Raw genomic sequence first — 21655 nt, forward strand, 5'->3', positions numbered from 1 at the left:
TTCTCCAAGTATCTGCTGTTTGTGCATTTATAAAAAATATTCTGTTGTGCTTTTTCTCATGCAATGTAAACCCATTTACCAATGGCAACACTTTAACTTTGTGCTTTTCACAGCTGCATCACCAGCTGGAAATATATAGAAGATTTTTTTTAATGTAATACCATACAAATAAAATTGAAGCTTTGACTTAAAATTTAGGTGAGAAAAATCTATGCAGGAATTCAGAGATCTGCTTCAGCCACAACATTAATCCATAGTTTAAAGTGAACTTTGGTTAAATGCACTCAAGTGCTTTGCTCCTCCCCAAGGCCTCACTATGTTGCATGGGAACAAGTCAGGTACATGCATTTTTTTGAGCCCTATTTATTTTTGCCCCACCCACCACTGGTATGTGGGCCCTGGAAGGTTGGGGAAGTTCCAATCCATCTCTCAGTCTGAAATAGTTCCCCCACCAATGTTCAGTATAATTTGGAAAATACTACACAATTTAATACAAACATGTCACTGAGATCATCAACTGGAAGAACTAATTTCATTATCAGACAATCCATCTCAATTTATAAATACAGCATTGAATTTGATCCCACTTTCAGCACATTTTTGAGGAACAAGTAAGCTACTCTATATAACAATATACCAGCCATGAATTTCACTTCAGCATTCATACTTGAATAAGTGATTTATACAAGAAACCAAATCAGATCATAAACTCTTCCATGCATACCCTAACAAAGTTGGGATGCCAGAGTTATTCAGTGTAGTTTTTCCATCTACAGTTGTTTTGGACAGAAAATACATTCCTGTACAGCTGTGTTCATGAAAAAACAGCTATATTTTAGGATTTTTTAAATAAAAAAAAACCTCAAATAGAATGATCTTATCTTCCAATTTAATTCCAACTCCACAGCCAAACCACAGTCTCACTCAAAATGCCAAGAAAACCATGAGTTTAGTTGATACACTATTTATTTAAAACTTTGTTTCTAGCAAGCAAGTATGATTACAATCAGAATTGTGATCACAAACTCATTATGTCTAAAATATCAAGAGCCAATATTAACTCAAAAGGCAGAGTTCAATCTCCAAGGACAACAGCCGCTGCGATGATGGGGATGAATTATTTAATTCTATATGTGCAAATGTGAATAAATACCAAACTCCACTTATAAAGGCTGGCAAGCTCCCAATTTTCATGGCTACCCTCCTTGTGTTTACAAAGGTAATCAGAAAAACCTTTCTGGAATGTTGAACAGTCTCCCTGCTGCCAGGCACAGCTGGAAGAAGTGCTACTGTGTACTTATGTAGGCCTATGAGTCAGGGCAAACTGGTCACTGAACTGCTTATGCAAGCAAAATCATAAAGTGAGCATAGGCCAAATATCTGCCTCAGAAAAATGTTACTGAAACCATTAGCTGCAGGCAGTCACACAACTGTATCCTGTCTTAACAAGCCAGGATTCGCATGGGCTGCATAAAAGCACATGGAGCCCCTTCACTGCCACTTCGCTCCTCTCTTCATGCTAGTGGTGACATGAATCTGGTAGCTGCAGTTAAATCATAGATTCCGACTACATGCAAACATGGACCATGGCTTCCAAACAAGCCAGATTCACAATCCAATTTGAAATCATATCTCCGAGACCCTTTTTGAGAAGGGGACTGCACACAGCATTCCAAATGAGGTACAGAGGCTGTAATAATGAATCAGCAAAGAAGGAATGAACCACACCTCACTCAAACGAGTAGACTAATCGATAATGTAAATGTGGATGTTTGTGTAGACAAGTATTGTTTGCTCCTTATTTTCTGATAAATATTAAATGGAACATAAAAAGCAGAAACAGAACTAGTGATGAGTTAAAATGTCAAATGGCTAGGACTTACCAGTCACCTGTTTTCTTAGTTTTTCGATTTCTTCTTTTAGGCTTTTAATTTCTAAATCTTTGCTTGCTGTTAATGGACCATCTACAGTTGAATAATGCAGGGCCTGGATTGTTTGTGTGGACTCTTTTTTAAAAAAAGAAAGGGAGGGAAGGAGACACTTGAGAGAGACTGCATCCACAAGTTTCAATCCAGTTACTGAGCATATAGGAGTTACTGGACCTTGAGACCTCGCATAAAATACTGCCCAAGGGATACCCAAGGCAGTGTCTATGGCCTGGTAGCTGTCAAAAACACATATCATCTGTTTCACATGCAGTGAAGAAAAAGAATCTTTAAAGGATCAATAAACATTTTCCTCACTCAAGATAGCTTGGACTTTCCCCTTTTTTGAGAGTAAGAAAACAGCTCTATTCCCCTTGAGTGATCAGGAACATTAGGAACATGTGCATTAAACTGTCCAGATGTTCCCATGTTACAGAAACAAAGGATGGACAACCTGAAGTAAAAATAAGACCAAGTAACAGCGTTTGCACTGAACGTATAAAACAAGTGCTGTTTATGCCTATTTAATGTGAAATCAAGGTTCCTTATGTCCAGCAAAACAAATGATGGAATTAATTCTTCAAATCCTTTGTCACTTTATTATGATATATATTAAGGTTTCTGCTAATGTCTCCTTTTCTTTTTTCAGTTTCCTCCCTCTCTTGGAGTTTCACAAGTTTTGGTGGCAAGTCTTTTTCTCCTCTATACATGGCACTCCCAACCAAACAGGGGTTATGTTCCAGGGATAGCATGCAAAGCCCAAATAATGCATAGTCAAAACACATTGTGTTCAATGGTGGTTGCGTCTGCCTAAGTCCCTTTTCCCTAAATCATTTATAGATATTCTTGAAAAATCATAAGACTACTAGTTCTTCAATTGGCTTCCAATGATCATTTTTACTAAGCCGTCACTATGGCAAACTTGGTAAGTTACTACTCATGTTATATATGGGTAATATATTCATTTTATCCAATGAATATATTAAATGAATTTAATTCAAATAAATGATTAAAGATCCTTCTTATAGGAATACCTTGTAGTTTTCTGCTAAGTTCAAGTTTTTCCTGCTCCAAGCGCTTTATTCGCCTCTCATATGCTTCTGTTGCTAAGGTATCCTCAAGTGTCCTTTGAACGTTGGCATCGAGATCCATAGCCCGTTGCCCAGCTGCATATCTTAGACTACTGCGGTCTGAAAGGACACTGCGAAGATAGAAACATGAAAAAGCCAACTTACTCATTATTCCAGCAGTTCAACTATCTTATCACATTACGATAATATAATTCATTTTTTAAAAAACTGCATGCAACATTTGCAAATTACTCTAAAATACAGGCATCATACACATTTTTTAAAAAGTGGTACAGGTTCTGCCTATTTCACACATTATGTAGTGGCAAACTTTGATTTGCCACTCCATGTATTCACAACAGGCAGTTGCACCAGTCATGGCATCCTGAAGAATGCACCTGTATGGTACAGTGTTTGCAAACACTGCTGAAAACACACATTACATTCTTAAACTTGGGTACAACCTACACACACTGACCCAAGAGAAAGTTCCACTGAATTTAATGGAGCTTACTTCTGAAATTGTATTGTATAGGATTGCAATATTAAAAACATTTTATGTGTACATCTAAATAATGTAGTGAATGAAGTGACCTACTATGTAGGCTCTGCCCTATGAGTGCAAGCCACATTGTGTCATCAGATGATCAGTTCTCCCCATAGCTAAATAAATTGTGACTGAACATTTTGTTGTGTCATTATGATCCAGCGAACTACTATTTCTCACTTCACTGAAGAAAGCAAGCAATACATAACTTCTTATTATATTTGTATTCAGCCATCATTCAAGCAATAGGAAGGAAACAGAAATATTTTACATGTTTACATTTGAATTGGAGGAGAAATATGTCTGTTATCAACACTGCATTAGAATGCATGCTTTGTGTGACAACTGTAAATAAGATAAACTTGCCTTTTCCTAGATTAAAGTATACAAAGTCTCTTGAAAACCCAAGGCTTCTACTCACCAGCTACTTGTGTATGTGAATCCTACAAAGGGCAGATGATGGCCAGAAAATGCAGTATGTGTTGGTGGGGGCATTGTCTCCTGTGGGATAAAAGCATGTTAAATTTGATGTCATTAGTTTCCAAAAGCTGATATATTACATCTGAATCAACTGAGCACTCTTCCAGGGCAAACAGCAAATAGCCTTAGGATACAAATTAATAACAGTACCTTTCCCCCATTCTTGGTGGTTGCAATGTTACCATCCAGGAGCTGAAAAAAGCACCACAGAATTGATGCAGCTGTCTTTCCTGGGCCTTTATGATACTGAAGTCCCCTTTCTATCCCAGGGCTTCTCATTCCTGGTAGCACTCAGCAATCAAAAGTAGAGAGGTAGATTGCAAAAAAGCAGCCTGAAGGCTGCATGTCAATGGGGAGTAGTGGGACCAACTTTATGGAATTCTCTCCCAACAGAAATCAGGCAAGTACCTGCTAAGTTTCAGGTGCCTTGTTAAATTTTTTTAATTCCAGGAGGAATGGAAACCCCAGAGAATGGGACTCTGATGTTTAAATTACTAATGTTTGATATACGTTTTGTATTTTGTATGTTCTGTTTTTTTATTTTGTAAGCTGCTTTGGGAACCAGATGGTGAAATGAAGTATACATTTTTAAATGAAAACATATATATTCTATATGCTTTTTCTCCTGGGAAGGCAGGCAAGCTTTTTTTAAAAAACCATTGTTATTTTAAGCCTTCTTTGCAAGTCAGCATGCAACTAATACACCATAAAAACACATTTTAAAAAAACAAATAGAAAACCCCCTCAATTATGGTTTATTTTGTACTTCTTTCGGCTATAAAAACAGTAAGGTATCTTCTTGAAATCTAAAGTAATCTGATATAAATACTGTATTTTGGGCGTATTCAGTCCAAAAAATGGGATTGGGAGATCAAAGTTTGCAGAAGTTGCTCTGGAATAACTTACAGAATTCTTTAAACAATCATCATCTACATCAAAATTTGATGTATCTGTTGGACTGCTAACTTCAGGGATGTAAGGTGCTTCGCAGTTTCGAATGTTATCCCAGTCAATCCCGGAAAAGAATGGGTGGCCTTTAAAGTCTTCTATTCCATTCTGCCCAAGTCTATGCTCTCTGCTACAAATGAGTCTTCGAATTAGGTCCTTGGCGTTTTCAGACACATCCGTCATTTGGACAGGAAACTGAAACCTCTCCTTACAGAAAAAAAGATGGGAGAATTAGGATCATACTGTGAAACAAAACAAAACAAAACATTTAGTGTTATAAATAGAACAGTGCCATATTTCCTAGTATTTCTGTGGCAATTTCTTTATAACTAAACCAAGACAACAACACATGGTCCACTCACTAATGTATGTGTTTATAAATGCAGCCTCAGTGGCTAGTTGGACTTCTTAAAGGAAAAACAGTGGCAGTATCTTTAATTCATTTCTACTGCAATTATTTTGCAGTTAAATATGTTAATTTTGTCAAGCATACAGCACTCCATTACTCAATGAATTATCCAATCACTTTCCAATAATGTTACACAGCCAACATATATTCATGTGTAGTGATTATAGAACTTCCACTATGTCCAAGCTAAAAGTATCATTATAAAGTAAAACCTGAAAATCTGAGGTCAACAAAGACAGTACTCTAAGCATTGAAGCAGCTAAAAGCCAAGCCTATAGTTTATTGAAGCTAATGTATTCTCTTGGTGAAACAATCAATGTTAACATCTTAAGGACAATAAAGCACTGAGCAGAATTGCTGGTCATCTGTTCACAAATACTGCCCCACTCACTTTGTGGTTCATTATCTTTCCATATGTCTCCACCAGGGATTCTGCATAAAAGGGTGTTTCACCATAAAGCATTTCATACATGCAAACACCAAGGGACCACCAGTCACATTCAGGACCGTACTTTCCTTTCCCATCTTCCATGGCTTGCAGGATTTCTGGAGAGATATAATCTGGTGTTCCAACTGCCACTGAAGACTGAACCTGAAGGGACAATAAATTGTATTACTAAAATGATCTATAATATTATGTGTGTTTCTGTACTAGTGTGAATATATAAATTTCTGATTTGATACGGCTACTGAGGACCCGAATGGTTATGCCCCTTGTCACGCGACAGAGAACCTATCAAATCTACGCTTCAGGTAAGATCAATCATTCTTTTCATGTGGTGATTTGCCCAAGGAGATGAAAATAAAGGAAGTAGCTTGACAGCAAGCCATGGTAATGTTACATGCAACACAAGTCTTTAATAAAACATTTCCTCCCCATTACAATATTTACTTAAAAACAGCATTCTTATTTAGTTCCCAACACTTGAAGCGAAATGCTGTGTGTGACTATATTCCTATAGTCTTGTACTGTATTTCTTCCAGACAATGTCAAACATTTTAGGAGTCTTCCATGCCAATGAATCTTTTCATTAATGTCAATCGGTCCACTTTGAGTAAAATTTAATTGAATACCACAGGACCCCAAATTCTGTAGGATTCTGCATTTAAAAAGATACAGCAAATAAGCTTCACTTCTCCTGGCATGTATTTATTTTACAGATATACTGTATATAATTACAGATAGCTATAATGAATGAAATAGACAGAGGACTGAAGTAATGAAATTTATTAAACATGAATGGACAATAATGGTGAAAAGTGAATCAATCTAATCAATTAGTCACCCAGATAAAATGTGTCCCTTTTATGCTGTAAGTGTAATTACATTACCATAAAACTATAATTTTTACAGAGATACCGTATATATTAAGAAATATATCAGATAAATTATCAAATATATTATAAAAAAATATAGTGGCAGACTAGGGACAGAAATGAAGGTGACTAAAACTATATTTTAGCTTTGTTTTTATTATTATTTACCGTTCCATCTTCCATCAGTTTCAGACAAGAACCAAAATCTGCTAACCGAATATGTCCATTCATATCCATCAGGATGTTGTCTGGTTTGATGTCCCTATAAAAGAAATTTATTTGAGTCATTCCATGTTGTTTTTCATTATATTGAGACAAGTGCAATAAAACATTTTGCATTCAAAATTATTTGTGTATCATTTTGGAGAACAAATGAGACTAAAACGTATTTCTCTGAGGGGTCATCATCTGATTAAAGAAATCTTAGGTCAATTAATTATATAGCATTTTATCAATTAATACATCATCAATTTAAATGTTCATTGAAATTTTCATATGACGTTAAAACAACAGTTCTGAACAACTTTTTTATTTTTTGAAAAAAGATGATACTTGCATGTGTCACAATAAGCATAACCTTAGAAGGAGCAATCCTTCAGAAGTCACCTGCAGTTCCATAAATGCTTTATTTTTATTTTTTTAAAGTAAAACCTTAAATAAAATTTGTTGCACAATTAATTGGAAGCATCCTTCTAGTTGATCAGAGCTATGGCAAAGAGGTCCTTCCCACATGTTTCTAAGCAGAAACCTTGCATCCCAACTGTTATTATGAGGGCTAACTAGCTTTCACTGTATTGGCCTAGAAAGGCTGCCTTGAAATGCAGTCTGAGCATGCTCAGAGCTGTTCCCTAAAGCCACGCCCATACCTCAAAGGATAGTCTTTTCAGATAGCCAGGAGAAAGGTGTGGTTGCAAGTTTGAGAAGTTTGTTTTTTAAATTAATATTTATTGAGAGAAAATTATGGTAGAGACAGCATCTTTCTATACTGTCTACCTTTCGCTTAATCATTTGCAGTTATTTTTGATGTTTTGCTTTACTGTTTTTCTCTGTTTAAAAATGTTGTGTGTGTTTGGCTTCTGTGAGAACAAGATGCTGGACTAGATGGGCCTTTGGCCTGACACATAGGCTCTGCTGCGGTGATTATACAATGTACAATAGGCAGGAGAGAGACTGTTTACTGTGATTATTCCTTATTTATCAGAAATAATCCACCTCAGAAATTTTACATATTTATAAATACTTGATCAAGGAAATTTAAAAGTAGTCAGTGGTTACTCTTTGGTTATCTCAAGCAGAGTTTTCCAGACTTTTCATGTTGGTGACACACTTTTTAGACATGCATCATTTCGCAAAACAGTAATCCAGTTTTAATAGCAAACCAGAGCTTAAATTAACCCCTTTCCAATAGTTTGTGTAACACACCGACACCCTAAAGTGTCACAACACACAGTTTGGAAAGCTTTGATCTCAAGTAAAACACATACTGATTGATACTACCATGAGAAAAATATGTGATATTACATATGTTACTCAAGGCACATTTTGGCAAAATATTCTGTTATTAAATAAAATTTGTTCCTAAAGCATGTACTTTTCTTAATACTAAATTCTTCTGACCAGACTTTATTCTGAAAATAGTGAAGTATCTGCTTTATGGTATCTGGCTTTCTTTATGAATTTGAAATACTAACAAAGCAAGCAATAACACACAACGGGATATACATTCACCAGCCAACATACGCACGCCTTGGGCGTGCTCAGTTACTGGTGTTTATTCATAAAAATACACACACACACTGTACAAATCTTGGCCAGGGAATGCATGCCTCGTCATGTTTCACTGCACTTACAAAATAGTCTCTTGAAAAAATACCCTAGTTTAATATACAAAAGGGGAAAGGGAGGGAAGTATAATGAGAAGGTTTGTTACATGCAGGTTATATATAGACATTCCTATAATTCTAGCTACATGTATGTTCACTTTTATTGCACCCATATCCATAATGAATAATTGATTCAAAAGTTGTGACTTATTTATAATTATTCCTACCAGAAAAACTGATTTAAATCCAGACTCAAAAAAACACAGGGGTGCTTTCAAGTATGTTTTACACAGAGTACACCTATAGGAATTAACAGACCTAATTTAGTCATATTAAATAATTTCAGTGGGTCTACTCTGCATAAAACTTAGTTGAATATCAAGTCTGATTATAAATCCATTTGTCTGGTAACAATGAGCATAAGAATTGAGTGAGGTAGATAATGTACATAACTTTTGAATCCCTTATCAATGACCTGGAAAACTGTGCCCAACAGGGGAAATGTACATGTATCTTGAGTTAGAGAAACTAACATACACAAACCACTTCCTAATAATTTGTCGTATTTGTCCTGTACCTTTACACATTTCTAGATGTCATCACATACCATGAAATGCAAAGTCTTCCCAACAGTTTGCATCCCTTGCTCCATCCTGCTACACTTCCCTAGTTTCAGAATCGAGGTCTCTCCTCTAAACGCCCAGAAAAAAATGTTCAGCCTGCTTCCCCTACTGCCCCTGTTGCCATCGCATTGGTTTTACACTATGGTTGTTGGTTTTTTATGCCTCCTCACACTGCCCCACAGGGGCCTGGGACTTGTCTACACTGCGGAGGAAGAGGGGAGCAGGGAGAGTGCACCGCCCCCGACAGCACGATCCCAGTGGGGTTCCATCATGGCTGCCCCCCGCCCGCACTGGGCGCCCTGCCGGCGGCGCAGCCCGCCCCCAGGATGTGCACCCCACCCCGGGACATGTGCCAGCCCCGCCTCCGCCTGCTCTCTGCCCCCGGTGCCGGAGCATGAAGCTCCGCCACTGCTTGTCTATCCATTCCCAACAGCAAGGGCAGGTGGACTGGCTGTCTGGGCTCCCTGGGCCTGCTTGCTTGCTTACTCTGAGGCCGCCTCAGCTCCTGGCAACCAGCACAGCCTGGTCAGCTCCAGAGACACCATTTGCCTGTGGAGCTTGTTGCCAGAGGCTGCTGCAACAAACAGCCGCACAAGCTTTTGGGAGGCAGAGACACAAGAGGGCATCAGAGGAGGGAGGGAAGGAAAGAGGGGCAGAGGCCAGTGTTGCCCATGGCACCCCTGACTGGTTTTCTAATTTTAATTTAGATTTCATCATCAGGTAGGGCAATGCACTGCAAAATTCAACCACCACGTCAACTCAATGATTACTGATTAGGCCATGTGAAAACCATACTGTTTGATAAAAGAGGGGTGGTGCTATTGTAACCAAAATTCATTCTGAGGAAACAGGTTGAATTTAAGAACTGCAGCAAGCACCAAGGGAAATTAGTAAACATGTTACCAGCTGATCCAATTTGTAAAGCTCAAGGAGTAGACAATTGTAAGGAAATGAGATAAATAATCTTCAGCTGAAACATGACAAATTGCAACAATTATGGAATACTATTCCAAGGCTCTGGAGGTTAGCACGCCATTCGTTAATCAAAGCTAATCCTGAATTACAATGTTTAATTATTTGCAGGGCTTCCGTTTCCATTCTGTGTTTCCACAAGATGGTGATTGCATTTTTTCAGAAGTCTCCCAATCTAATTTAAAGTACAGTAAATAACAAACTAATTTTGCAAACCTTAAGTTTCATTAGTCAAATTCAGTTTCCATTTCCTTTAGTTTGTTAGAAAACATGTGCTCCATACAATCACCATAAACAAGATCATATTATTGCTCTTACGGAAATTTTGTTATGATGTGTAAAAAAGAAAGAAAATGTGGTCTGTCATTTTCACAAAAGCTGTTTATCAAACTGAAACCACACAAACCCCACCCTAAAGTCCTAAAATAATTCCATTACTCTTGCCAAGAGCTTCACATTAGCAATGTGGGCATAGGCAGTACTCTACAAATTCCTGCTATAACCATTCTCCTGTTAAATGACATGAGGTCTCACAAAATTTATGAATATTATATTTAAAATATGCTTACCATGCCTCTCTACTAACAAACTTCCAAAGGTGGCTTACAAAATCAATGTAACACCATTAACAATAAAATCCAATTAAGACAATTGAAAAAAAATCAATCAAACCGTAAAATCCAATTTAAGGAAATGGCAGCAATAGGGGGAAAACACTTTATGAACCCTTAACTTGTCCCTCAAGTCTCCTTTATGAAGGCAGAAGCTAGAAGGAAGTTTCCTTGAGGTATTTTTTTGCCTTGCTCTAAAAACTTCTCACATGCAAGTCAAGAAATAACCACACTATCTAAGCCTAAATTGACTCAAAGCATTACTGTATGTGATCATGTAAGATCACCATACAGTCGTACCTTTAATCCCAAATGCCTTGGTAATCAGATGTTTTAGCTCCTGAATGCCGCAAACCCGGAAGTAAGTGTTCCAGTTTGCAAATGTTCTTTGGAACCCAGATGTCCGACGGGGCTTCTGATTGGCTGCAGGAGTTTTACAGGGACACGGGTGGCGCTGTGATCCAAACCAGTGAGCCTAGGGCTTGCTGATCGGAAGGTCGCGGTTCAAATCCCCGCGACGGGATGAGCTCCCGTTGCTCAGTCCCAGCTCCTGCCAACCTAGCAGTTCAAAAGCACGTCAAAGTGCAAGTAGATAAATAGGTACCGCTCCAGCAGGAAGGTAAATGGTGTTTCCGTGTGCTGCTCTGGTTCGCCAGAAGCGGCTTAGTCATGCTGGCCAAAAGCTGTCTGCGGACAAACGCCGGCTCCCTTGGCCAGTAAAGCGATATGAGTGCCGCAATCCCAGAGTCGTTCATGACTGGACTTAATTGTCAGGGGTCCCTTTACCTTTACCTTACTTCTGTGATTTAACATTCTGCATTTCGTATAACAGCCATCTATACAGCCTGGCTGCAAGGGTGGGAGTATTCTTGCTTTTCAAATGTGTACAGCTGCCCAATATTATTCTTGATTTAGCCATCCTGCTTGCTGTCTTTCAAGCTGGGCTCTGCATTCCTCAAAGGAAATTTTACACCAACAATATGCTCCAGAGGATTCACCCATTTGATTCAGCAATATAAAGGATTATGGCTTTCAAGTTACAGTTTCCATACTGTGGTGCAGATTCTAAAATACAATTTATAGGATGCCTGGCTTCTACAATCTTCCATATAACATGCAGACTATAGCATGATGTGTTGCTATAACATCAATGTTAAACAGGCAATGCAAATCTATACTGCCTTCCCCAAACTGCTGTTCTTCGGATGTTTTGAGCTACAACTTCCATAACCCCTACTCAGAATTGATAATGGTCAGGGGTGGGAGTGGAACACACAATGTAAACTAGAGGTCCTACACTGCCTACCTCTGAATTACGAATTGTATAAAGGAAGGCAAATGAATTAAGGTAATTGAATTACCCATGTAAATATTTATTTCCAGACTGAACAGAGTTCCAAGAGAAAACCTGGTAGTAGCAAGGAAAAGAAAAGGAAGACAGAAAAACAATCAGAAAAACTGTAGCATGAAGTATACTATGAAGCTGGGTTGGTAAGTCAACCATGGTTAGGATACAAACCTTGTTATTGAAAATGTAAGTATTGTAGACAACATGTTAATACCACTAACACAAGTCTGTAGCATGGTTTAAAGATTAAATAATTAAAGTCTGCTAAGTATAAGGCTAATTCATGTGAGAGCTTTTAGACCCGTGTGGTAGTAGGAGTTGCGGGCTGATAAAGGAGTAAAAAGAATAATCTCCTTAAGAATGTTACATCCATCTGTGGATACCATCTGTCAAAGGAATCCTGAAAAGGAGAAGCTACAGAGGAATCCAAAATACGTTCAGCTGTTATAATATAAATTGCTACCTGATACTGTAACCCCAGTCTTTAGAAAGACTTTCACCTCTTTTACTTCTAACTAAATATAGGCCAGATACCTTTTATACTGTTCTATTTTGACACAACTAGCAAAGCCACTCCCTTTCTCCATGAAGAATGGACAAACACTGGCACTGACTGAGACTAGACTACCGAAGAACCGATTCCTACCATTTTCCTTGTGGAGATGCAAGGTAGTACCACCACATCAAAACATCTCTGGATTAAAAAAATATTACTATACTATACGTGGTTCCATGTGAGTAAATCCAACTGAAGACAAAAGGACTAAGTAAACATGCATAGGATAAGGCTTCAAATTCCACTGAACAGAAAGAAAATGGAAATAAACACCACCATATCAACATACAGCAATATATGTCTGTTGTCATATACTACCATTTTTTAAAAAACAAACAAATAAATAAATACTATTTACTTTACTATGGACTGCAATCTAGAGCAATTTCACATTTTAAGTAAATAAAGAAATTATTTGTTTATGCTTAAGTCAGAGGGAAACTGCTCTGATATTGGATTATAATAATAATTTAGTGGAGAAGTATGCTCAAAGTAAAAATTATTGTGCAAAATCAACGAAATGGGAGATCTAATGTGCTTTGAATGGAAAAGTCCATTATATACAGAAGCAAAGTTGCATTTACTTACTTACTTACATTTATTACCCTTTCTTCAAAGAAATAAATTGCTGCCTAGGTTACATAAAAATGCAGCCTATTATAGAAAAAAACAACAACCAGTAGAACTAAAAATATAACAACAGACAGGCTTAGGCACAAATGTCCAAGCTAGAGCATTCCCTGAAGATGGCAGTCCAGCCTTGGCTTGAAGACTTGAAGTGAGGGACAGCCTGGGTCACGGATAGGGAACCTCAGGCCTGGGGGCCAAATGGAGTTCTCTGGTCCTCTCTACTCCATGTGACAGCCCTTCAAATTTCTAAAGGGCTGCCACATGGAAGATGGAGCAAGCTTGTTTTGTCCTTCTCTAGAGGGTAGGACCCAATTTAGTGCCATATATGTATACATCTGTTATCATGGCCTCAAAGCAGAGCTCATCACTGGCTGTAAAATTTTGATATACCTTTTCCAAGTTTTACTTGCGGAACACTATTATTCTGCTATTGAATGTCCAAATAAAATGGCTAAGAGTGCCCTTAATAAACTCAGTATTATTTCTCTAGGTTATTAGTTCTCAGGCTAAAAAATGCTGAAGCTAAAAGGGTATTCACAGCGACACTGTCTCTTTCACATCCCTTTCCAAGCAAGTGGCACTAGCCACTCCAAGTGAAAGAATATCATACTGAATAGACCATTTCCCTACAGCTCTACAACAGTTCTTGTATTTTCCACTTGGCTGGGTGGGGTGGGGGGGTGGGCCCTGACTGACTCCATTTACAAAAGTTTAGGATGCTGAAGAGGCCAGAGACCATCTTGGCAGGGAGACCTGCTCCTTGATTTGCAGACCTTTTCCCACTGGGTCTGGGAGGGGAGGGCCCTGACTGACTCCAGCTGCAAAAGTTGAGGTTGCTGAACAGACTCTTGCGTTGGGGCATTGTAGGGGTTTTGCTGCTCCTACTGATATTATTTTTTTGTATCTATTTTATATTTTATCATTTATATGGAAATTGTTCGATTTGGTTGTATATTTTTTAGGTTCTAATTATTGTTTATGACTACCTTTGGCTACGTTGTAATTATGTATTTTTTCATGTTGCAAGCCACCTTGAGTATGGTTTGAAGTATGGAGAGGTGGCATACAAATAAAATTATGTATGTATGTATATTCTTATAAAATATTCTAAATTACATACCTTTCTTATGCCTGAAAATGTCTCAAAATAAATCTACACATTCAATTATCTAATTACAGTCCCTGTTAAAATGAGCATAAGCTACTTAGAGACCATCATGTTAGTAAGGCTAGGCTAATAAGGTAACCTATATATGAAAGGGAGGGAGGGAGTGATGAAAATATCCCACTGCATAATGTCAGGTGGGGGTTGAAATTCAGGCCTGATTAAGTAGATCACAAATCCAAACTACTAGGAACGTTAATACCTGTAATCTCTTGTGGGCTATACAGAATCTATTTTAAAATCTTCAGGAAAGATCTGGGGGGGGGGGTGTCAAATAATTCAAGTATGTTTATCCCTCATGTATTTTCCAACACATTATCTTTCAAATTACTTTGTCCAGAAATAAACAGTTTGTGAGCAATTTTAAGGGAAATCCATGCAGATATTCATGGAAATGTGAAAACTCAAACAGAGAGTGAATTTGCTAGAGCAGGGGTAGACAAATAGTAGATCTGGATCTTCTGGCAGATCTCTGGGTGATCTGAAGCAGATTGGCAACGATTTTGGACTCCTCGTTTAAACAATAGCAGTAATAGCATGCCACCTTTCTTAATCACACTGCTGAAATGAAGAAAATTAGGAGTCAACAAAAGTGAAGTTGGTTCCGTTATGGGACTCATAACTCTTTAATTCCAGGTATCTATCGTATGCACCAGGTTAGTAAGCCCCTCAACAAGGAGACACTGATTATCCAGCTGGTTGTTCCATTTCTGCATGCTTTTCTGCAAGGAAACCAATCATTTATTTATTTTATTATGCCAAGTTTTAAGAATTACAGAATTAAAGCAAATTTTATCATTATTATTTTGCTAAGGTAAAGGTAAAGGTACCCCTGCCCATACGGGCCAGTTGTGTCCGACTCTAGGGTTGTGCGCCCGCCCATCTCACTTAAGAGGCCGCGGGCCAGCGCTGTCCGGAGATACTTCCGGGTCACGTGGCCAGCGTGACGAAGCTGCTCTGGCGAGCCAGCACCAGCGCAGCACACGGAAACGCCGTTTACCTTCCCGCTAGAAAATGGTACCTATTTATCTACTTGCACTTAGGGGTGCTTTCGAACTGCTAGGTGGGCAGGAGCTGGGACCAAAAGACGGGAGCTCACCCCACCGCGGGGATTCGAACCGCCGACCATACAATCGGCAAGTCCTAGGCACTGAGGTTTTACCCACAGCACCACCCGCGTCCCTTCAATTATTTTGCTGGTGAGCGTTAAATACTATATAAGGAGCATATCAGCTACTTATAAAATTAGAATCACTTGCCAGTTAATCCAATTGCCACTCTTTAAGCAATGTTATTTATTATCTAGTTGCCTCCTTGTTTTCCAACTAGCTAACAAACCTCTTGTAAGTGAGGGCATGTGACCTTTTCTGAGGTGGAAATAATTCAAAAGTAAGAGCCCTTGCCATTATGCAAATGTAATTATAAATCTCTATTGCTGATTAAATTTCAGCATTGCATGCAACTGAAGTAATACATGTAAAACACGTGCATGGTAGGAATTCTAATTATTATGAAGGCCTAGTAGTAGGCACACTTCCGAAACGTGTGTGTTTACATACACTGTGTGAACAAACATTCATAGCAGCTGGTGAGCAAAGAATGAGGTGTTTTCTTAATTTACTTTATGGACTGATGTTTCTTTTTCCTCTCTCTCTCTCTCTCTCTCTCTCTCACACACACACACACACACACCCCTCCATTGAGGAGATGCGGTCCGGGGTGGTGGGATGTGTGCCAATTGGTTACAGATAATCTCTTCCCATGTTTCAGAGGAGGTCTCAGAAGGGGATTGTTTAAAAGTTTATTTCCTCCTTTTCACTGTCCAGATTTCTCTCCCTGTGCACACGCACACACATATACACACACGAATGTACTGAGGTTCAAGGCGAGCAGCCAGTCTTTAGCACTTTGTAACACAATGGAGGAAGGATATGGAGGGGAAAAATGGTTCCTTCCCCACTTCCTTCAGATTCCATTCGGTAAGCCCTGTACAAGATTCCCATCCCATGTTGGCTGGAGCCTAAACAGGAGCAAACCTGTTAAGGCCTGGGGATACACAGCAACCTTGGGTGGTGGTGGGGAACAGCCTCACTTGCTCTCAGCTTAATACCATCCTTAGGCTCTTTCAAGTTGCTCTCTGGTACTCATGACCTTGCCCTAAGTTATGAATTTTCTAAAAACCTGAATGTCAGAATCCAAGCAATACAAGGAGATATTTAGATGACTGGTTCTGAGCTAAGCTTTTTGGTTGATCAATTTATATGGGGTCCATAAAAATCCTGTTACCGATGCAGATAGGGCAATACTGGTCCCAGTAAAGCCCAATACTTCTTAACTTCTATATATCAGGTTTGCATCGAGTTCAATTTGCCCTTTCAAGAGTGATTTTTTAAAAACCAGCTGTCTTGGCAGGTAGGTCAGGACCATGATGCAAGGAGGGGAATATAACCCTTTGCCCTCATGTAGTCCCAATCAGAATCACTCCTCCACCCCTGGCAATACCATATCTCATCTCACTGCATCATGGTCACAATCTCAGGCCTTCTTTTAAACCGTCTTTTAGGTTTGCTTGGTTTTTAAATCAGTGACACAAGACATAAAAGATGTCCTGTCTACTTTGTTCCTCTTCTGAGGTATATTTCCACCACAATGTACTCTGCTTCCTTAAAATTTTGCAGCTTGGATTTTAGCCAGTTTTGCTATTTGAAAGCAGCTGAACTATAGGGGCGATAATATCACTACTTCCTGCTGCTCAAGAAACTGTTAAGATTTCTGAAATGTTTTTGTTAGCTTTTAAACTATATAAACACAACTGCACCTGAATCAATAGCAGCTCTCGACAAACCCTTTTGAAAGACATCAGGAAAAGCCTAGCATCAATTAGCCCAGCTATGTGTTGCTCAACTAGGCATATACCTCATAAAAATGCGACTCCTGATGAGCAAATCATAATTTACATGATTAGGAAAGGTCCAATTTTCTTTTAAAAGTGACAAGGTATCAACATTTAGGTTTGGCATCACTGGTAATTTAGCTGTAATCCCAGGAAGTACGACAGACGTTTTTGATCTGTCTGCTCACACAGATAATTTTCCACCTGCTGTTTCATAGTCTCTTTGTGCAAATGCACTAAATGGTAATAAACTATTTCTGATGTCACCTGAAGTAGTGAAAAAAGGAAAGAATCAGAACACCCACTACACATGTTCCTCCCTCTTAGGTAAAGGAAAAGCGTAATCTTTGAAAAATCACTGACTGAGAAGCAGCAAACTGTACTGGACTATATGTTGAAGTAGATACCCAAAATTTGAGGAATATCAACAGTCAACATGCATAGCTTGAAAAGTATGCATCTTTTTATCCCCCTCCCTTTTCTTGAAAAGAAGGTATATATGTATTTGAACATATAGGTCTAAATTGTTCATAGTGTTCTCAGGATTACAACAAAACAAATTGAAGGCCTATGAGGAACTGCAGGGTGGGAAAATAATTAATTGGGAAATTATACCCCCCACACTTTCATATAGTACATGACCCTGCTAAGCTTAGTCTGCTCACCTAGTCTAAACCTCCATAACAAAGTACTATAGTCCTGCTCACAGTTTAGGCAAGTAGGAAATTGCTCATGTTATAACTCTAGGAGAAAGCAAGCTTTGAGATCATACAACCCAGCCTATATGCATCCATATTATCCCTTGCTATTTCAGCCCAATTTCTTCCTCTGAAGTCACTGAAGCTCAGGACGCTTTGGGGCAGTGACATGCTAACCCTCTGCTTTCATTGTGTTTGGAATGGACTATGTAAGTAGTGGCCAGCTGCATATTCTTGTTTTCTATTAGTATTCACAAAATGGGAACCCAAAGGACTTGGGAAAGCCCTCAGTATTAAAATGGGTTGCTGAGTTCTGGAGCTAAACCATCAGCTTCCTGCTCACACAAGCTCTGAACTCTAACAGTATTGTACATTATTATTATTATTGTATTATTATACAAATAGGATTTTATTATCATAGAAAACCACAAAGATAAATAAACTGGCAATTTGCTTTTAACATATGTCAGATGCAGCAGATGTAATATTCCAAATGAATACCATTTATTAAGAACACAAACAAAAATCATTCTTAGGTTAAAAGCAGCTGTACTATTCTGCTTCAGACTAATTCTGTCTTTGCTCTTTAGGTTTCCTTTGGCCTCAACATAATCACATTTCATCAGAAATTCCAAGCTTAATTTCCTTACATTGCCTTGGGAAATTTCTGAAGATGACTAATAAATGCTAAAAATAAATCACTAGATTTATTTATGACGTAGGGGTATGGAAAAGAGCCGCAGTTCTGTCACTTGGCCATCTTTAACAGGCACAGGCTTGCCCAATAATAAATGGAAAGTATTTCTGGGGAGTTTTAATCTTTGACCAAAGAAGAGTACTTTGTGCTTTTGTCATAAGCAACTGATGCCTAGCATAATGGACTTGTGGCTCTCACAGATTAGCAAACAGTCCTTAGCAATCTACTGTGGACCACTATTAGATAAATGTAGCAAAGTACTGAAATGATGAAACAGGGCTCTGAGGCAAAGTTAACTATTTGCAATTTTACAGTAAGAAAAGCCTGCTATTTCCTAGTAACAGCTATAGCTGGAACTCAACTGCTGCTTCACTGCCATGCCATCTGCTTTATTGCTCTACTGATCTAGGGTTTTCTATGGCTCTACTGTGGCCAACTTGTATAAAAGAAATAATAGTGTTCAAGTGGCATTCCGTAAAATACGGTTGATTGTCCATCAGTTTCATTTTTATTACATTTATATCCAATCTTTCTTCTGTCATGGAACCCAAGGTAGCACAAATGTGCCACCCAGGCGCTGTTTTGCCCATGGGTATTAAACTGCAAGTGGAATAAAATTTTGTTGGGCGCATGGTAGAAAGAGAAAAGGTAAGGGAGGCCCTCCCAAATATGTGCTTCTTTTGTGTGACTGAAGCTATTATCTGGCATGTTTATTTTTATCATATAACAATGTTACTAAATAGGAGACAATAATCAAATGAATCAGAAAAAGGGTCAATCAAGGTTAACTGAAAACTAATCAAGGTTAATTGAAATAAAAAATAAGAACATCAAATGTTTGACTGTTTTATATTTTCATTCAAAGTGCACAGCGGTAGCTCTATTGAACTATGTTCTCCAGCCTCTGGCTCTCTTAATTTTTCATGAGATGTTTTGGGTGAGTCATTTGTTTTAAGTATTGTGCATTATTTTTTTCTTTTCTTTTCCTATTGTTTCATTTCTGTGAACCATTACTTCCCAAGAAGTATTTAAAAAGTCACTCTCTTATGCTGGGATAACAACTAAATTAATTTCAATTAATCCAGGAATTACAGAAGGCATGTTAAGCCTATTCACACACTTTTAAAAACAGGAGCTCAGTGATCCATCCCCCTTTAAAACAGAATTAGCTAAGGCAGAGTGGAAACAAAGAATAAGACCCCCTGATAATAGAAAGGACTGGCGTCCACAATCAGCCCCCAGGCCTGAGGTTCCCTGCCCCTACCTGAAGTTCCTGAAACACATGCTTAGGTTTTTGTCACCTCTATTAAGTACTGGAAAATAGTCATCTTGTCAAATGCTTCCTCTAGACAGGGAAAGTTCCCAGGCTTTCCTCTAGAACAGAGCACTGGCACATACAATTTTTTCCCTTTTCTTTTTACTGTTACAGCTACAAGTAAAATAAAAGGGAAATGGGTCACATTTCAATGACTGGTCAAGTTAACGACTTTTGCAGTTTTTAATTTTTGAAAGAAAACTATGCCCTACAAGCATGGTTTGTGTAAACTTCAATCCAAGTGATAAAATATGTCATTTCGGATATAACGAGATTTATGAAACAGGCAAGCCAGTCTCGTTGGCAAAAGCTGCAAGCAATACTAGGAAAGACATGGGAATCTGTTATGAAAGGAGTATGAGCAAGACAAGAAGCATGCCTGCAAACATCTAATTTAACTAACAGCTAATCTAACTCTGGTGTGCTTAACCATTTGAAGATGGAAAATATTACAGAATGTTATGCACTGCAGTCAAACGATGGCTCAAGATGGAAAGGCCCAAATAATTTAGTCATAGCTACTGCAGTAACGCTGACACCCTGAAGGGCAGTCCTTTCTACTCTTTTCAGTTCCACTCCTTTCCATGTCAAGCCACTGCCCATTTCTCAGAGACTTCATTGCTCATAATGCTTGCCATTTCTTGCCATGTTTAATTTCCTTGCCATGTTCCTAAAATCCTTCACTTCACCTCATTCATGCTATCCCACCATTGGCACATATCACACCAGTAATGTCCACCAGCTTTCACTTGCCCTGTTATTCTCTTCAGTCTTTCTCCCACGTGTCTCTAACTGCACATTCTGCTCCTTAGGAACAACCTCCACCTTTTCCTGAAAGTTCTAGAATCACAGAACTGCAGAGTTGGAAGGGACCACACGAGTCATCTAGTCCAACCCCTGCAATGTAGGAATCTTTTTGTCCAATGTGGGGCTCAAACCCATGACCCTGAGATTAAGAGTCCCGTGCTCTACCAACAGAGCTATTCAGAGTCCCATGTGCTACCTCCCTTTTTTCATTCTTGATCTTACTGCCCTGGAGGCTTTTGACTTTTCTTCCTGCCATCTTATGTATTTCTATTAAGACTCAGGATCACTAGAGTTTCATCTGCTCTGAAATTTTAGATTTTAGCTCGGCATTTAATACCATTCTACCACAACGTCTGATGTCTAAACTGGAAGATCTGGGGCTTCCGTTATCACTTTGTGGGTGGATATTGGACTTTTTGTCAGACCGCCCCCAGAGGGTTCGGTTGGGCCCTTATACCTCTAATATGCTTAAGACTAACATAGGAACACCACAGAGATGCGTACTCAGTCCGCTCCTTTATATTCTTTACACGTACGATTGTGTCGCTACTCACCCTAGTAATAGGGTTGTCAAATTTGCAGATGACACAACCGTGATTGGGCTCATCTCTGAAAGGGAGGGTGAAATGGATTATAGAGATGAGGTGGAGCGGCTGACAGAGTGGTGCAGAGCTAACAACTTGCTCATAAATACAAGGAAGACAAAGGAACTTGTGGTGGACTTTAGGAGACAGAAGAGCAATGTCCAGCCACTTTTGATTGATGGGGTCTGTGTGGAGAGGGTAACAACGTTCAGATTTTTGGGCATTGAATTACAACAG

At 38.7% G+C, this 21655-nt stretch overlaps 1 protein-coding gene across 6 annotated transcripts in view; it reads right to left on the bottom strand.

The window, feature by feature from the left end:
• The window catches only part of CDC42BPA (CDC42 binding protein kinase alpha), a 153627-nt gene that overhangs the window by 72851 nt on the left and 59121 nt on the right, over positions 1–21655 (bottom strand). For all 6 annotated transcript variants that reach the window (XM_083434380.1, XM_083434379.1, XM_083434378.1 and 3 more), the window contains exons 6-11: positions 6865–6958; positions 5771–5971; positions 4929–5177; positions 3964–4043; positions 2960–3126; positions 1884–2006 (exon numbers count right to left, since the gene is read on the bottom strand). In XM_083434380.1, the coding sequence (XP_083290506.1) occupies positions 1884–2006; positions 2960–3126; positions 3964–4043; positions 4929–5177; positions 5771–5971; positions 6865–6958 (914 nt within the window). The remainder of the gene's footprint in view (positions 1–1883; positions 2007–2959; positions 3127–3963; positions 4044–4928; positions 5178–5770; positions 5972–6864; positions 6959–21655) is intronic.

The sequence above is a fragment of the Podarcis tiliguerta genome (assembly GCF_965153285.1).
Source record: "Podarcis tiliguerta genome assembly, chromosome: 3".
NCBI lineage: Eukaryota > Metazoa > Chordata > Lepidosauria > Squamata > Lacertidae > Podarcis > Podarcis tiliguerta.